The sequence below is a fragment of the Oncorhynchus gorbuscha genome, linkage group LG23 (assembly GCF_021184085.1).
Source record: "Oncorhynchus gorbuscha isolate QuinsamMale2020 ecotype Even-year linkage group LG23, OgorEven_v1.0, whole genome shotgun sequence".
Lineage (NCBI taxonomy): Eukaryota > Metazoa > Chordata > Actinopteri > Salmoniformes > Salmonidae > Oncorhynchus > Oncorhynchus gorbuscha.
The window spans coordinates 48406290-48422864 of record NC_060195.1 but is presented as its reverse complement, the minus strand read 5'-3'; the positions used below and the strand labels follow the sequence as shown (position 1 = coordinate 48422864).

The following is a 16575-nucleotide window of genomic DNA, read 5'->3' as shown; positions in this document are numbered from 1 at the left end:
TTGCAGCTGGGGTAAAAGAGATGCGATTACGATAGAGGAAACCAAGTCTAGATTTAACTTTAGCCTGCAGCTTTGATATGTGTTTCCTAGGAATGCTGAGAGAAGGACAGTGCAACGTCTAGCCATACTCCCAAGTACTTGTATGAGGTGACTACTTCAAGCTTTAAACCCTCAGAGGTAGTAATAACACCCGTGGGAGGAGGGACATTCTTCTTACCAAACCATATGACCTTTGTTTTGGAGCTTTTCAGAACAAGGTTAAGGGTAGAGAACGCTTGTTGCACACTAAGAAAGCTTTGTTGTAGAGCATTTAATACAAAATATGGGGAGAGGCTAGCTAAGTATAAGACTGTATCATCAGCATATAAATGGATGAGAGAGCTTCCTACTGCCTGAGCTATGTTGTTGATGTAAATTGAGAAGAGTGTGGGGCCTAGCATTGAGCCTTGTGGTACTCTTTTGGTGATCTACACCAGCCTGTGTGTCCAAGTGATAAGGGAGTTGGGCCCTGAGAGAAAATTAAGTGTGGGACCTATTATGTTTGCCAGTCAGAAAAGATATGTGATTATTGCAAATCATTTTTGCTTTACTCATTTTTGCCAGAGGCATGCATAGCCGAATTTAAAAATAAAAAAAATATGAATTTCATTACATTTGAAGGAGTATCCAGGATGAATGGTTGGTTATTGGGCCATTATCTAAAGTATAGAAAGTCCTACTGACCAGACCTGGGTTCGAATACGATTTAAAATATTTCAGCTACATTAATTTTAGCCTGACTTTCTGCCAGGTGGGCGAGATTTGCTCTTGTGGAACTTCTCTAATTGTTCCGTTAAGCCAGGCGAGCTCAATTGAACATAAAGTATTTGAACTTAATAGTATTTGAACCCAAGTCTGTACTGCTTATCATCATAATGTGCAGCTCACTAAACTACACAATGGTTTAGCATGAGCCACAGCCTAATTCTGAGAGACAGACAGGTGACAGAGAAAGAGAGTGCTGAGCAGTAGACAGCAGAGCAGAAGCTGTTCAGTCCTGCTGCTGAGAATGTGATTGATGAAGTCTTTATATGGCCAATGCAGTTAATGTCCCGCAGTTTAAAGTGGTATATCTACACTGAAAAAAATACAGGTTCTTAAATGGTTCTTCCTCAGCTCTTAAGGTTCCTTGGTGAACTGTTGCCCGATAAAGAACCTTAGGGTGAAGTGTGGGGTGCTTGACGTGGCATCTACGGCCTGAAGATGTGTCCCTTTCATAGCACACAGCAAATAGGCGTTAATAACCAGAGTTGAACCAAAACCACGCCCATCATTATCATATTTCCCAGCATGCTCTATTGCAGATAGATTTTTAGAATTGTTAGTTTCAATATCAATGTTTTGTATTTACATTGATTGATTAATAATGAATCTTTTGCTACTGGAATATACTGTAAAAAAAATGTAATCTGTTACTTGGACTTTAATGCACCCATTACTGAAGTGGTTGTTCCAGTTGAGATGTTTAAGGTAGTCTCATGTCCTAGTCATTCTGAATCCAGGTGAATAAAAATTCTAAATGTTGGTTTTCCAAACTCTTGGCTGGATTCTCGTAGGAATTACACATCACTTTAAAAGCCAGCGTAATGTGACTTGTATGCCTGCTGAGGCCTGTAAACTATGTCTTTCAAGACACTGTGTTAGGTTAAAACGAGGCCCTCAAAATATGTGTTGTAGTCTCTTAAATAATACCATTTTAATGACAACATATTAAACTACGATCTCATTTGGTGAAAATTTGTTCATGCAACAACCGTGTCTCCGTCACTAGCAAACACAGCCATGGGTGGTACTGGTAACTCTAAAATTGAGAAATATGCAAAAAAGGCTTAAAGGAGCAATCTGCAGTTGCTACATTTCATTTAAGAATGAAAGAGGCCACTGTGTTTTTGGGGACCTTCAATGCTGCAGGAATTCTTTGTTACCCTTCCCCAGATCTGTGCCTCGACACAATCCTGTCTCGGAGTTCTGCGGACAATTCCTTCGACCTCATGACCTTTTATAGACAGGTGTGTGCCTTTCCAAATTATGTCCAATCAATTGAATTTACCACAGGTGGACTCCAGTCGAGTTGTTAATCAATGGAAACCGGATGCACCTCTATTTCGAGTGTCATAGCAAAGGGTCTGAATTCTTATGTAAATATGGTATTTCTGTATTTTATTTTTAATACATTTGCAAAAATGTCAACAACAAAAGTTTTTTTGCTTTGTCATTATGGGGTATTGTGTGTAGATTGTGTGAATAATTGAATCCATTTTTTAATACGGCTGCAATGTAACAATGTGGAAAAAGTCAAGGGGTCTGAGTACTTTCTGAATCCACTGTACAGCCTCAAACCATGGTTCAAGCTATCTATATCATGTTCTGTCAGTCCTCGCATCCGTAGCTCTACCTATGAATTTGTGAGTGGTTCAATTTCACCAGCCTCATCCCTCAGCGTTTTACCAAAACAGGGGTGGGGAAGCACTTTGTTATGGTTTTAACTACTGATTGCTGCTTTAAACCCTACAGCAGGGCTATTCAATTCCAGGCCTGGAGGACCAAAACATTTCTGGCTTTGGATTTGTGTAGGGTTCTTCAAAGAACCATCCCATTTATGGTTCTTCAGAGACCATAAAATGGATCCCATAAGGAATCGGTCTTAAAAACTTTATTTGGATCCAACTTCCACCTTTATTTTTAAGAGTGTAGGAAAATATACACTGCTTTGCTTTAGAAAAGAAATTGACATTGAAAGATTTTTCAAGAGAATATTTATAATGTCACTGCGACAGTTGATAGACGTAGCTGGTAAATTCGCTTTGGCTATCTACTCCCTTTTCAGAGCACTCTCGTCTGAGTGTGCCAGAGCGCAGAATAACTGACAAATTTACTAACGCTCAAAAACCTGTTGAATATGGCCGGTGTCAGTAAAAGCTGTCAAAAAAAAGTAATTCAATTGTTACCAGCAGCACCGTTGCAGTCACCAACGCTCTGAATAACATTTTAAAAAACAGCCTAACCAGCTCTGCTAGGGCGAGGAAAATGGTCAGATTGAGCTGTTCTCTCATTTGTGTCTGGGAGTAAGCTAGCAAGCTAGCCAACGATAGCCAGTTAGCTTGGGTGCTCGACTGCTGTTAGCCAGAGCATCCAGTGTGCGCTCTGAACGCTCCGAGACCGTTTACGAACGCCCAGAGCACACTCTCTGCCCTCCAGATTAAATTTACGAACACACCCATAGTATAAACCAGCCTTTAGTCTTGAAATCATTGGTTGTTTAGTACATAGCCTCACATGTGAATCCTTAAAGAGATGGGTGGACCTAATTTTCTCAAAAGTGAGTTTACAAGTTTATCAACTTTCAAAGCAGAATTACTTTCCCATCGTTCCTCAACTGTAGTGTATGATATACCATTTTATAGGGCTGATTCTACTTTTATTCAATATAAAATAAAATAAACACAATTTCAAATGTTGCTACGTAAGACCGAATCGAGTCGGTCGGTCACAAATGTGACATTCATAAAAACCTATGTTTGCTTTGTCATTATCTGGTATTGTGTGAAGATTGACGAGGGAAAAAAATCCCTTTTAGTATAAGGCTGTAACGTAACAAATTGTGGAAAAAGTTCAGGGGTCTGAATACTTTCCAAATGCACTGTATGTAATGTATTGTCATAAAGAGTTTAATTTTAAAGGCTAATAAGTCTGGTGGAACTATTCATAGAGAAGAACCCTTCATAGAGTTCTAGGTAGAACCATTTACAGGGGATTCTTTGAAGAACCATTCATAGAGGGTTTTAGTTTTTTTCTAAACTCTGCAAAGGGTTCTAACCAGCACCAAAAAGGGTTCCACTACAGGGACAAACCAAAGAACCCTATATGGTTCTGCTTAGCACCTTTTTTTGGAAGAGTGTAGATTAGAGTCCGTTCCTACTTGAAGATACACGTGTGACCTTGTCTAAATCAATGTAACAAATGTAGAGGCATTTGCATATGCGTTGGCACCACTTCTATAAATAATTGTGTCTCAAAAAAAGCAGCACAGCGATGCCCAGAACTGTCCATACTTGTATTTTCCTAAGCCACTCTGAACACAACATGTTCCACATTAATGAAAACATTGCCAATATTAGGCTTTTTTTAAACATTCCCATGCCAATGTGACCTTCGAGTCGGTCTACAGACAGCTTCCAGCCTCTGGCGCAGGGTAACCGACTAGCCGGTCTCAAGTTCTGTTCACACCATCTGTCCTCCTACTTCCTCTCTCTCTCTCTCTCTCTCTCTCTCTCTCTCTCTCTCTCTCTCTCTCTCTCTCTCTCTCTCTCTCTCTCTCTCTCTCTCTCTTACTCTTGTTCTCTCTCACATAATGTCATAATCAACACTGATCCTGGGCTTAAAATGACCATTGTTTCTCTTTTTTATTCACATGCCAACATGAATTAAGTTAATTGAAAGAATCTCTAAGCAGAAAAAGGATAAAGTCTCTATTTGGAGATGGCAGAAGACTGGCTCAAAGTAATGGGGTATAATATGGAAATCAATGGGCAAGTTTTTATCTCTGTGCTTACAGAGAGGCTGAGGAGAGTGTATTCCAATGCATGGGGGATTTACAGTAAATGTGTGTTCGGGGGAAACACACACACACACACACACAAATGCCTGCAGACAAAAGAGCGTGCGTGTGCCCATCAAACGGTTTCCTTTGCCAAAGTATAATCCATTACAATTGGACATAATTGATCTATTGCGTAATATGGATATCGCACAACCCTCGTCGTTGTAAGTATGAAAGAGAGAGTGGGGGAGAGAGAAAGCTTGTTAGTGCTTTGGTAATACTTTTTTCTTGGAATCTGATTGTGCTTGCAGAGCTAGGCCTGCGCTGTCGAGACGATAAATGTTCAATTACACTTTCAACTTGTACATTTTTCGAAAAAGGCAATTCACTTTTAGCATTAATGCCCCCTCTGATAACTTCCCCTTCTCCTCCCCTAAATTTCAAAATGTTATGTTATGTTAACTTGATGCTCAAGTCTCCCTGGCAAAACACCAGTAATAAATCACTGTATTTTTGTGAGCCCAATTTTTTAACAAAGTTGCTCAATGCACTCTGGGAAAACTCCATTGTGATTAGCTTCATAATTGGCAATGCTGCAGAGATCTCTTGTTACGAAAAGGCTAATGGAAGAGGAAGGAAATCAATACCTTATGTCGGAACCTCATGACAGGTCGATAAGGTGGCGGACCGAATCCCTCCTCCTTGCCCGGTCTCCCCTCAATGACTCCCACTCCAAGGGAGACCACTCCCAACAAGAACGCCAGCGAGCACCATCTGAATGTCCTCATTGGTCTGTTCCTGTCAACAACAAAAAAAATATAAAAAATAATGAGCAGTTCGGCAGAACCCTTCGACGTGGCTGCAGTTCAATATCAGTTGGGGGGCTGAGACGATACATTAACCAAGGGGCTATTAGCGTAGACAATGGACACTACAAATCTGTCGTTGGTTTAAACTAATGCTATCAATAAGTGCCTCACAATCAGCAAAAAAAGATCAGATCTGCTTTGGAATCAATTAAATGGAAATGGGCATCAAGAGAAAGTAAAGATAAAGGAAGGCAAAGGAGTCAATGTATTAGGATCATTAAGGCTGTGATTTGCATTAATTAAACATTAATTAGGTAGCTGTACAGCAGTACAACTTCCAATACAATCAACTCAACTGTGAGACAGAAAGTATGGCTTAATTCAATCCTTTTCATCAGTTACATCCAAATGCTATTTGCATAAGGTATAGTGGCAGTGAATACATCACACTAGAAAAGGGCTCCTATCTATTAAAGCAATAACGCCACACTGAATATAACTCTCCTTCAATTATCCATTACACGGTGTGAAAACAAGTTCGACCTTGGCACGGCGCCAATTAAACAAACATCATTGAGAAACAGTCATCATTTCCTTAAAAAGCTATTTCTGTGGCCCAGATAATGCGGGAAACATGGAAAGACAACACGTGTTGGAGTTACCGGCCTCTCCTTTTTCTGCTTTAAAGTCCTCCTCACACTGCAAGCGTAGGACAACTGACACCGTGGGTGTGACCCCGCTCTCCGGTTGCTCTGAGTAGTAGACATATCTTGACAACACTGGCAATGCTTGTTCCCATAGGTGAAGGGTCAAATTCACAAAAACAATGTGTCACCAAAATCGGCTGTAGTAAGACAAGGAAGTGTTCATACTGTGTGCCTGTGACTTGTTGGCTTTCTCTGCACTTGCTGGTCCCTGTGCTGACGATGCCACTCTTTCTCTGTTGTTTGAGGACAGAGCAGATCTGGGTTCAAATACTATGTGAGATCATTTTGAATACATTAGTTGGGCTTGACTGAACTTGTCTGGTGCAATGGAACCACTAGAACAGTAGCCAGTGTAAACCCCACCCATATGACACTCCAGGCAGGCTAAAGAAAACGCTAAAAGTATATGAAAGATTTATATTTATATAGTATTTGGTTCGAATCCGGCGCCGACTGAGATGGCCGCCTCGCTTCGCGTTCCTAGGAAACTATGCAGTTTTTTGTTTTTTTACGTGTTATTTCTTACATTAGTACCCCAGGTCATCTTAGGTTTCATTACATACAGTCGAGAAGAACTACTGAATATAAGATCAGCGTCAACTCACCATCAGTACGACCAAGAATATGTTTTCCGCGACGCGGATCCTGTGTTCTGCCTTACAAACAGGACAACGGAATGGATCGCATGCAGCGACCCAAGGAAACGACTCCGAAAAAGAGGGAAACGCGGCGGTGTTCTGGTCAGACTCCGAAAAAGGGCACATCGCGCACCACTTCCCAGTATTCTTCTTGCCAATGTCCAGTCTCTCGACAACAAGGTTGATGAAATCCGAGCAAGGGTGGCATTCCAGAGGGATATCAGAGACTGCAACGTTCTCTGCTTTACGGAGACATGGCTTACTAGGAAAACGCTATCCAGGGCGGTACAGCCAACGGGTTTCTCCACGCATCGCGCCGACAGAAACAAACATCTCTCTGGTAAGAAGAGTGGAGGGGGCGTATGCCTCATGACTAACGGGACATGGTGTGATGAAGGAAACATACAGGAACTCAAATCCTTCTGTTCACCTGATTTAGAATTCCTCACAATCAAATGTAGACCGCATTATCTTCCAAGAGAATTCTCTTCGATTATAATCACAGCCGTATATATCCCCCCCAAGCAGACACATCGATGGCTCTGAACGAACTTTATTTAACTCTTTGCAAACTGGAAAACATTTATCCGGAGGCTGCATTCATTGTAGCTGGGGATTTTAACAAAGCCAATCTGAAAACAAGACTCCCTAAATTTTATCAGCATATCGATTGCGCAACCAGGGGTGGTAAAACCTTGGATCACTGTTACTCTAACTTCCGCGACGCATATAAGGCCCTGCCCCGCCCCCTTTCGGAAAAGCTGACCACGACTCCATTTTGCTGATCCCTGCCTACAGGCAGAAATTAAAACAAGAGGCTCCCACGCTGAGGTCTGTCCAACGCTGGTCAGACCAAGCTGACTCTACACTCCAAGACTGCTTCCATCACGTGGACTGGGACATGTTTCGTATTGCGTCAGATGGGAATATTGACGAATACGCTGATTCGGTGTGCGAGTTCATTAGAACGTGCGTCGAAGATGTCGTTCCCATAGCAACGATAAAAACATTCCCTAACCAGAAACCGTGGATTGATGGCAGCATTCGCGTGAAACTGAAAGCGCGAACCACTGCTTTTAATCAGGGCAAGGTGTCTGGCAACATGACTGAATACAAACAGTGCAGCTATTCCCTCCGTAAGGCTATCAAACAAGCTAAGCGTCAGTACAGAGACAAAGTGGAATCTCAATTCAATGGCTCAGACACAAGAGGCATGTGGCAGGGTCTACAGTCAATCACGGACTACAAGATGAAATCCAGCCCAGTCACGGACCAGGATGTCTTGCTCCCAGGCAGACTAATAACTTTTTGCCCGCTTTGAGGACAATACAGTGCCACTGACACGGCCTGCAACGGAAACATGCAGTCTCTCCTTCACTGCAGCCGAGGTGATTAAGACATTTAAACGTGTTAACCCTCGCAAGGCTGCAGGCCCAGACGGCATCCCCAGCCGCGCCCTCCGAGCATGCGCAGACCAGCTGGCCGGTGTGTTTACGGACATATTCAATCAATCCCTATACCAGTCTGCTGTTCCCACATGCTTCAAGAGGGCCACCATTGTTCCTGTTCCCAAGAAAGCCAAGGTAACTGAGCTAAACGACTACCGCCCGTAGCACTCACTTCCGTCATCATGAAGTGCTTTGAGAGACTAGTCAAGGACCATATCACCTCCACCCTACCTGACACCCTAGACCCACTCCAATTTGCTTACCGCCCAAATAGGTCCACAGACGATGCAATCTCAACCACACTGCACACTGCCCTAACCCACCTGGACAAGAGGAATACCTATGTGAGAATGCTGTTCATCGACTACAGCTCGGCATTCAACACCATAGTACCCTCCAAGCTCGTCATCAAGCTCGAGACCCTGGGTCTCGACCCCGCCCTGTGCAACTGGGTACTGGACTTCCTGACGGGCCGCCCCCAGGTGGTGAGGGTAGGCAACAACATCTCCTCCCCGCTGATCCTCAACACGGGGGCCCCACAAGGGTGCGTTCTGAGCCCTCTCCTGTACTCCCTGTTCACCCACGACTGCGTGGCCACGCACGCCTCCAACTCAATCATCAAGTTTGCGGACGACACAACAGTGGTAGGCTTGATTACCAACAACGACGAGACGGCCTACAGGGAGGAGGTGAGGGCCCTTGGAGTGTGGTGTCAGGAAAATAACCTCACACTCAACGTCAACAAAACTAAGGAGATGATTGTGGACTTCAGGAAACAGCAGAGGGAACACCCCCTATCCACATCGATGGAACAGTAGTGGAGAGGGTAGCTAGTTTTAAGTTCCTCGGCATACACATCACAGACAAACTGAATTGGTCCACTCACACTGACAGCGTCGTGAAGAAGGCGCAGCAGCGCCTATTCAACCTCAGGAGGCTGAAGAAATTCGGCTTGTCACCAAAAGCACTCACAAACTTCTACAGATGCACAATCGAGAGCATCCTGGCGGGCTGTATCACCGCCTGGTACGGCAACTGCTCCGCCCTCAACCGTAAGGCTCTCCAGAGGGTAGTGAGGACTGCACAACGCATCACCGGGGGCAAACTACCTGCCCTCCAGGACACCTACACCACCCGTTGTTACAGGAAGGCCATAAAGATCATCAAGGACATCAACCACCCGAACCACTGCCTGTTCACCCCGCTATCATCCAGAAGGCGAGGTCAGTACAGGTGCATCAAAGCTGGGACCGAGAGACTGAAAAACAGCTTCTATCTCAAGGCCATCAGACTGTTAAATAGCCACCACTAACATTGAGTGGCTGCTGCCAACACACTGTCATTGACACTGACCCAACTCCAGCCATTTTAATAATGGGAATTGATGGGAAATGATGTAAATATATCACTAGCCACTTTAAACAATGCTACCTTATATAATGTTACTTACCCTACATTATTCATCTCATATACATATGTATATACTGTACTCTACAACATCGACTGCATCCTTATGTAACACATGTATCACTAGCCACTTTAACTATGCCACTTTGTTTACTTTGTCTACATACTCATCTCATATGTATATACTGTACTCGATACCATCTACTGTATGCTGCTCTGTACCATCACTCATTCATATATCCTTATGTACATGTTCCTTATCCCCTTACACTGTGTATAAGACAGTAGTTTTGGAATTGTTAGTTAGATTACTTGTTGGTTATCACTGCATTGTCGGAACTAGAAGCACAAGCATTTCGCTACACTCGCATTAACATCTGCTAACCATGTGTATGTGACAAATAAAATTTGATTTGATTTGATTTGATTTGAACCCAGGTCTAGATCTGCCAGTGGCATCAAAATCTACTGTTTCCCACTGGTGTCGAATTGTTAAATGGAACGGCATTTATTTTGGATCTTGTGTCACAGACTGAGGCATATCATTGTGAATGTATATTTATTTTCCTACTGTCATGTTTTGCAGTGGAGAACATACATCAATATACAATGATAATAATAAATTATTGTGGGGGAGACTCACTTCATCTGCCACCAATGTCATAATATGTTACAGAAGCCTGTATATCCCTTGATACTCATAACTTAGTGATGATATGGTAACACTGTGGTTGCTGGTTAGAGGATTCATTGATATATTAAATGAATCATCATGGCAGTATGGATCATTCTCGCTGTACGCCACTGGTTTGTGCAGTATAATATCAAGTGTATTACTGACTGAACCAATACATTTGTTAGAGGGCTTGGGTTTGAATAAGATAATTTACGTTTCTTTTTATGCCCAATGAAAGTACAGCTGTCCCAACTTCATTAACATTTGATTTCTTCCACAAAGATGGCAAACGAAGTGCAAACCTTTTCAAGTAAAACCCACATCTGCTTTTATATCAACCAAGGGGGCTGCATTTGAGAGACAGCATCGCAAGGCTTCAGAGCAGTGGGTGTTTGTGTGGGGAGCAAAGGGGCTGCATCAGAGCAGTGCGTGTTTGCGTGGGGAGCAAAGGGAGAGAGACTGAAAGGGGCGGTATGGCACATGCGGTTTGAGACTTGTAAAACACAGAGGGAGGTTACCTTCCGTCGACATTATTAAGAGCTGGGCTCCCGAGTGGCGCAGCGGTCAAAGGCACTGCATCTTGATGCCTGAGGTGTCACTACAGTCACCCTGGTTCAAATCCAGGCTGTATCACAGCCAGTTGTGATTGGGAGTCCTATAGGGTGGCACACAATTGGCCGGTGTAGGCCGTCATTGTAAATAAGACTATCTTCTTAACTGACTTGCCTAGTTAAATACAAAGAGGCAATGACATTTGTTTGACTGGCGGATTGCCTTCTAAGTGAACCTGACTTCATATACTACATGTTGATCTACGTGTGCAGTTGTGTTTTGTGTGATGACTAGAGAGAATTTCTTGACCATGTGACCTGACCAGGAAAATAAGTTGCCCAGTTCCAGTGCTCTACACTCCTACTCCTCCCCACTCATATTTTCGACATTTAAACAGATGCAAACCCCCTGGTGCAAAAGCAGACCTCTTTAAGCATGCTCAGCAGTATTTCTGTGTGGATCAATTTCCGGGTTGGAGTTAATGCTGTCTGTCTCCAAGACGTCTTCCACATTGGAAACATCTGCTGTGCTGTGTGTCTGCCACACAAACAAGATCCCGTGTCTTCTTTCTGAAAGTTATCGTGGCACTTCTCTTACTGCCGTCTGCCCGACTGCATTGTAGCCTAACACAGATAAAAGGATGGGAGAGATCCTTCAGTTTCAAAGCAACACCGAGCCTTTTGCCCTACCGCTGTGCTCTTAACTTTGTAACTCTCACAGGAGTTGAGCTTATTTTGGTGTCTTGTTCTCTCTCCTAACAACCTACACATAGAAGACAGACAATAAACCCACTGATATTCACAGATGTGGGGGGAAAAATTACTATATTTCCCGATTATGGTGCCCATACTTCTCTTGTGTGTCTATCAGCAAACCTACTTCACATCGGAAACCCAATGATTTCATTTAGCCTACCTGCAAATTGTCTGTTCCTTCATTTCATATTCCTCACACTCCACCCGTCAGAACATACAGAACATATATAACTCATATGGTTGCTTAGCATAATTACTTTGCCACATACCATATACTTGCGAGATAGATCATGTGTTGCAAATTGCAGCCTCTAGGCTATGTATGCATGGTTCCTATGGGAAGTCTACACCAATACCAAGGTGTCCCCATGACTACATGTGGAAAAAACATGAGCCTCAAATATCTCAATATATTCCCAAAAATAAAAAGCATTGCGGAGTAAAATAGAACATTTCCATGTTGACATGTCATTGTTACTTGGAAACTATTCATTTCCATGGACATGACAACAGATGTTTATTTGAGTCTATGGGTAGAAATAGTGTCCCTCTCGTGGGATGTGTTGCTTTCAAAGCCTGACTCGTATTCTCTGACAAATAATGCGGATTCGGCCCAGTTGCAGCCTTTAGATTGTCAGTAATCTGAACAAGACGGGGGGCACATCTGGGATGTTTTAAACGGTGTAATTACAACGTTTTGATGCTGAAGAAGACGAAACAACTCTCAATAGTTATGGTCCCACGTTACATCGAAGGTACAATCCTTCTCTGATCTTCATCAGACACTGCATTAAGTGGTTTGTGTTGCCTCCCTTATACTGCATCAAGAAAACTACACTGACGGAACTCATATGTAACATTTCCAAGCCAAGCGTTTCTGCTCCTTTCTATAACCTGTTTGGAACACAATATGATCTATACTTCGCATGTATGTTTCTCTCTTATGAGTTGCACAAATCGAGATAAGGGTGAGGCGAATGTGAAGGGTATATCCAAATTAAATACTGTAGTATTCAATATAGTTTTTTTTAAAGTGTAGTGTTTTTGCAGACATTACTGTAGTATTTACTACAGTGTATTTTGGGGGGGATAATAAAGTAGTATTTACTATAGTATTCTACAGTATAGTACAACATTCTATAGTAAGTAATACACATGATCTTGGGATACTACAGTATGCAGTATAGTGTTCTACAGTATACTGCAGTTTACTACCGAATTCTATAGTAAGTAATGTAGTATTCTATTATAAACTGTAGTATTATTTTCAATTGGGGACATAGACACATATAGACTATCCCTGAGGGTGGCAGGTAGCCTAGCGGTTAGAGTGTTGGGCCAAAACGTCACTGGCTTGAATACCCGAGCCGACGAGGTGAAAAGTCTGTCGATGTGGTCTAGAGGAACGCACTTATGCCTAATTTGCTCCAGGGACACCATACCACTATGTCTGACCCTGTAAAACAACACATTTTACTGCACCAACGTATCTGGTGTATGTGACAATAAAACATATTTATTTATTATTTCCCCCCCCCTCTACCTAGAGGGCAATTATCAACGTCTTTCCAGTAAGTCTAGCAGTGGTCACATGACCAAAGCCATGTAAACTGTTGGTCACGTGCCCATCTTAAAAGGATAAGAGAGGAACCAGAAGACTAATCCTGGCCTAGGGACAGATGTAGGACACCCTCAACCTCCAGCCTCATGCCTCACCCCTCCTTGTGAGGAACAAAGCCTCCAAATGCCCGATGAATGGAACAGCGTTGCACGCTCGCCCTCTCACCACCCTTTGTGAGGGGTTAGCTGTGAGGCTTGAGGCCAAGGATGTCCTAAAAGGCCTTAACCTTCACAAAAAAGGCCTCACCCTCTGAGGGGCTAGGGCATAGGGTGTCCTAAAGTGGACACCGAACAGCTGATAAATATCCCTGACTCATTACACAAGGAACACAGCTTCCAAATGCCAGGCGGATAACACCGGCACACGCTCGCCCCCACCAGATAACAGATGAGCCAGGCGGATAACACCGGCGCACGCTCGCCCCCACCAGATAACAGATGAGCCAGGCAGATAACACCGGAGCACGCTCGCCCCCACCATATGACAGATGAGCCAGGCGGATAACACTGGTGCACGCTCGCCCCCACCAGAAAACAGATGAGCCAGGCGGATAACGCCTGCGCACTCTCGCACCACCAGATAACAAATTAGCCAGGCGGATAATGCCGGTGCATGCTCGCCCCAGCAGATAACAGATGAGCCAGGCGGATAACGCCGGCGCACGCTCGCACCCACCAGATAACAGATGAGCCAGGCGGATAACGCCTGCGCACTCTCGCACCACCAGATAACAAATTAGCCAGGCGGATAACACCGGCGCACGCTCGCACCACCAGATAAAAAATTTGCGAGGAGTTAGGCCCTTGTGTATATTTGTTGTCTACATGTTGCATCATAATTATTTATTATCCCAAATCCTTTTATGAGGCTGTTATCTGGTTTCATTCAGGTATCCATCCCAATTAAATGTGATCCCATTGAGCTTTGAACTTATGCTTTGTGTGTTGTATCTTTCCCCCTAAATATATGCCTGTTGGGGGAGTGCCTGCCTGCCAAGAAAGCCAGCCTTCTATCAACTGCACATACAAAACAAAAACATTCTTACAGATAAATAGAACTGTTTACAGTATCCTTACATGAACTAAAGTTACCGTCTATTCTCCAAGTAAAATAAAAACGAACACTCGTACTTGACTTTTTCCCCCCTTACTAGTTCTGACTTTGCTGATAGCTACTTTGAGGAAACATCTACGTACTATGCCTGTGATGTGTGGTTGTACCACATATCTTTATCTTAAGATGAATGCAGAAATTGTATGTCGCTCTGGATAAGAGTGTCTGCTGAATTACTAAAATGTCAAATGTATTATAATAAACCAGCACAGATGAATGCTTAGATCACATCAACACGTAACACTCTGGCGACAAAGCCCTCCGAACTAAATCACTCTTAAAACGTAATCCCTTATAAATCATCCTAGGAAGTCCATATCCTGAGAAGATAAACACTTGAAAATGAAATGTGGGATTTCAATGATTGAGAGGCTCAGCAGTGACTGTCTCTCAGCTCTCAGCACCACCAGCAGAAGGCATTACCGTCAATTCAATTTTTTATAAAAGCACTAGAAGTCTCATTATACTTTATGACCACTGGATATGAATGCACTGCAAGCCATTTAGAATAATAAAACTCTCCATGGTTTGCTTTTTGAGAGACAAAGGGTTCTATTGGTGACAAGTGGGCGAAAAAAGACAAAAACAATATGGCTGCCTCATTGCCTGTAGGAGTTAAGAGGTAAAAAAGAGTTCAGCCGGTCACTCATTGCACTGTAATGAGTCTCCAGTGTTTTCCAAGTTAGCTGTCTGCTTTGCTCTCAGTGGGACTTCCAAGCCCGGGCGCATTTCAAAGGTTTCTAGCTAATCATTTTCGAGAACATCCAACAAGGTGTGTTCCCCTCAGTGTAAGACCAGACTGGCAGTCTTTCTTTGATCTAGCAAGGCTACCTTTTCTTGGTCTTACACTGTTATCAATGACTTGCTATTAATTATTCAAATGTCACCCAATTTATCCTCAGAGAGTGTTGCATTATTCAACTGGCTTTGGACAACCACCTGTAATAACGTTTTCAGTCACTGGCCTTGGGAACAATAACAATCCATGTATCAAAGGAATGAATGTATGTCACGCCTCCAATGGGATCGTTGCAATCATCTATGCTCATTTATACAATGGTGGTTCTAATCCTGAATGCTGATTGGTTAAAACAGCATTCCAGCCGGTGCCTATTCCACAAGTTACCACCGTCTAAATCTATTATATTAAAATGCCTATTTACTCTGTTCCATTTGACCGCGCAATCCACAATCTCATCAGCCCAGCCAAGCAATTTATAAACTTCTACACCACTATAAAATTAATCTAGACATTACCATTAGACTAACATTGAGTTTTCAACAGCAGAGATTTGTATAAACCTTGCTGTCTGTCTCTCTGACATTCTATCTCCCACTGTCCCATAGTAATGAACGTGAAGGGAGTCAGGACGAGACAGAAAAGCAGGCAACGTTTCTCAGTCACTCTAAATCATGAATCCGCTGGTATCATGTTTATGGATATATACAAAGAAATATCAATTGAAAAAAAGGTCAAATGAAACCAAGTGCAGTTGGTTTGCAGTCTTTCCCGCTTCAGATTTAAGTGATTGTGTTAGTTGTGTTGTTGGCTAGCTGCTCTGAACAACAGTGTCTTGAAGAGTGAGCCCATTTCTATACCAGGTGAAATCGAGCCTCATTAGCTCATTGTTATGGATGTATCCAAATAAATGTCTCTAGAAAACAGCTTAAACCTATGCAAATGCAGCTACTTTGCTGTTATTCTGGCTGCACTTTTTGAAGTGACTATAAGTTAGCCATAGTTGGCTAGCTAGTAAGCAAGGGATAAGAACATTTCCAGCCAGTATGGCAAATGGAGCATTCAGAATATACAGAACAAAAATACAGAACGACTGGGTCGTGAGTCGAGCAACTAAACTGATAGAAAGAACGTCCAGCCAGCTTGGATACCAGCCCTAGATTTGTGTCGGGACTATATCTTGTGGAAGGATGAAACAGTATGAATAAATTAATCAAAATAAAGTTTTTCATTAAAATACAGTGCCTTGCGAAAGTATTCGTCCCCCTTGAACTTTGCGACCTTTTGCCACATTTCAGGCTTCAAACATAAAGATATAAAACTGTATTTTTTTGTGAAGAATCAACAACAAGTGGGACACAATCATGAAGTGGAAACGACATTTATTGAATATTTCAAACTTTTTTAACAAATCAAAAACGGAAAAATTGGGCATGCAAAATTATTCAGCCCCTTTACTTTCAGTGCAGCAAACTCTCTCCAGAAGTTCAGTGAGGATCTCTGAATGATCAATGTTGACCTAAATGACTAA

At 42.8% G+C, this 16575-nt stretch overlaps 1 protein-coding gene across 1 annotated transcript in view; it reads right to left on the bottom strand.

Moving 5' to 3' along the window:
- Positions 1-16575, bottom strand: part of LOC124011297 (follistatin-related protein 5-like) — a 195145-nt gene that overhangs the window by 171228 nt on the left and 7342 nt on the right. The window contains 1 exon segment of the mRNA XM_046324524.1: positions 5227-5377. Within this exon segment, the coding sequence (XP_046180480.1) occupies positions 5227-5377 (151 nt within the window).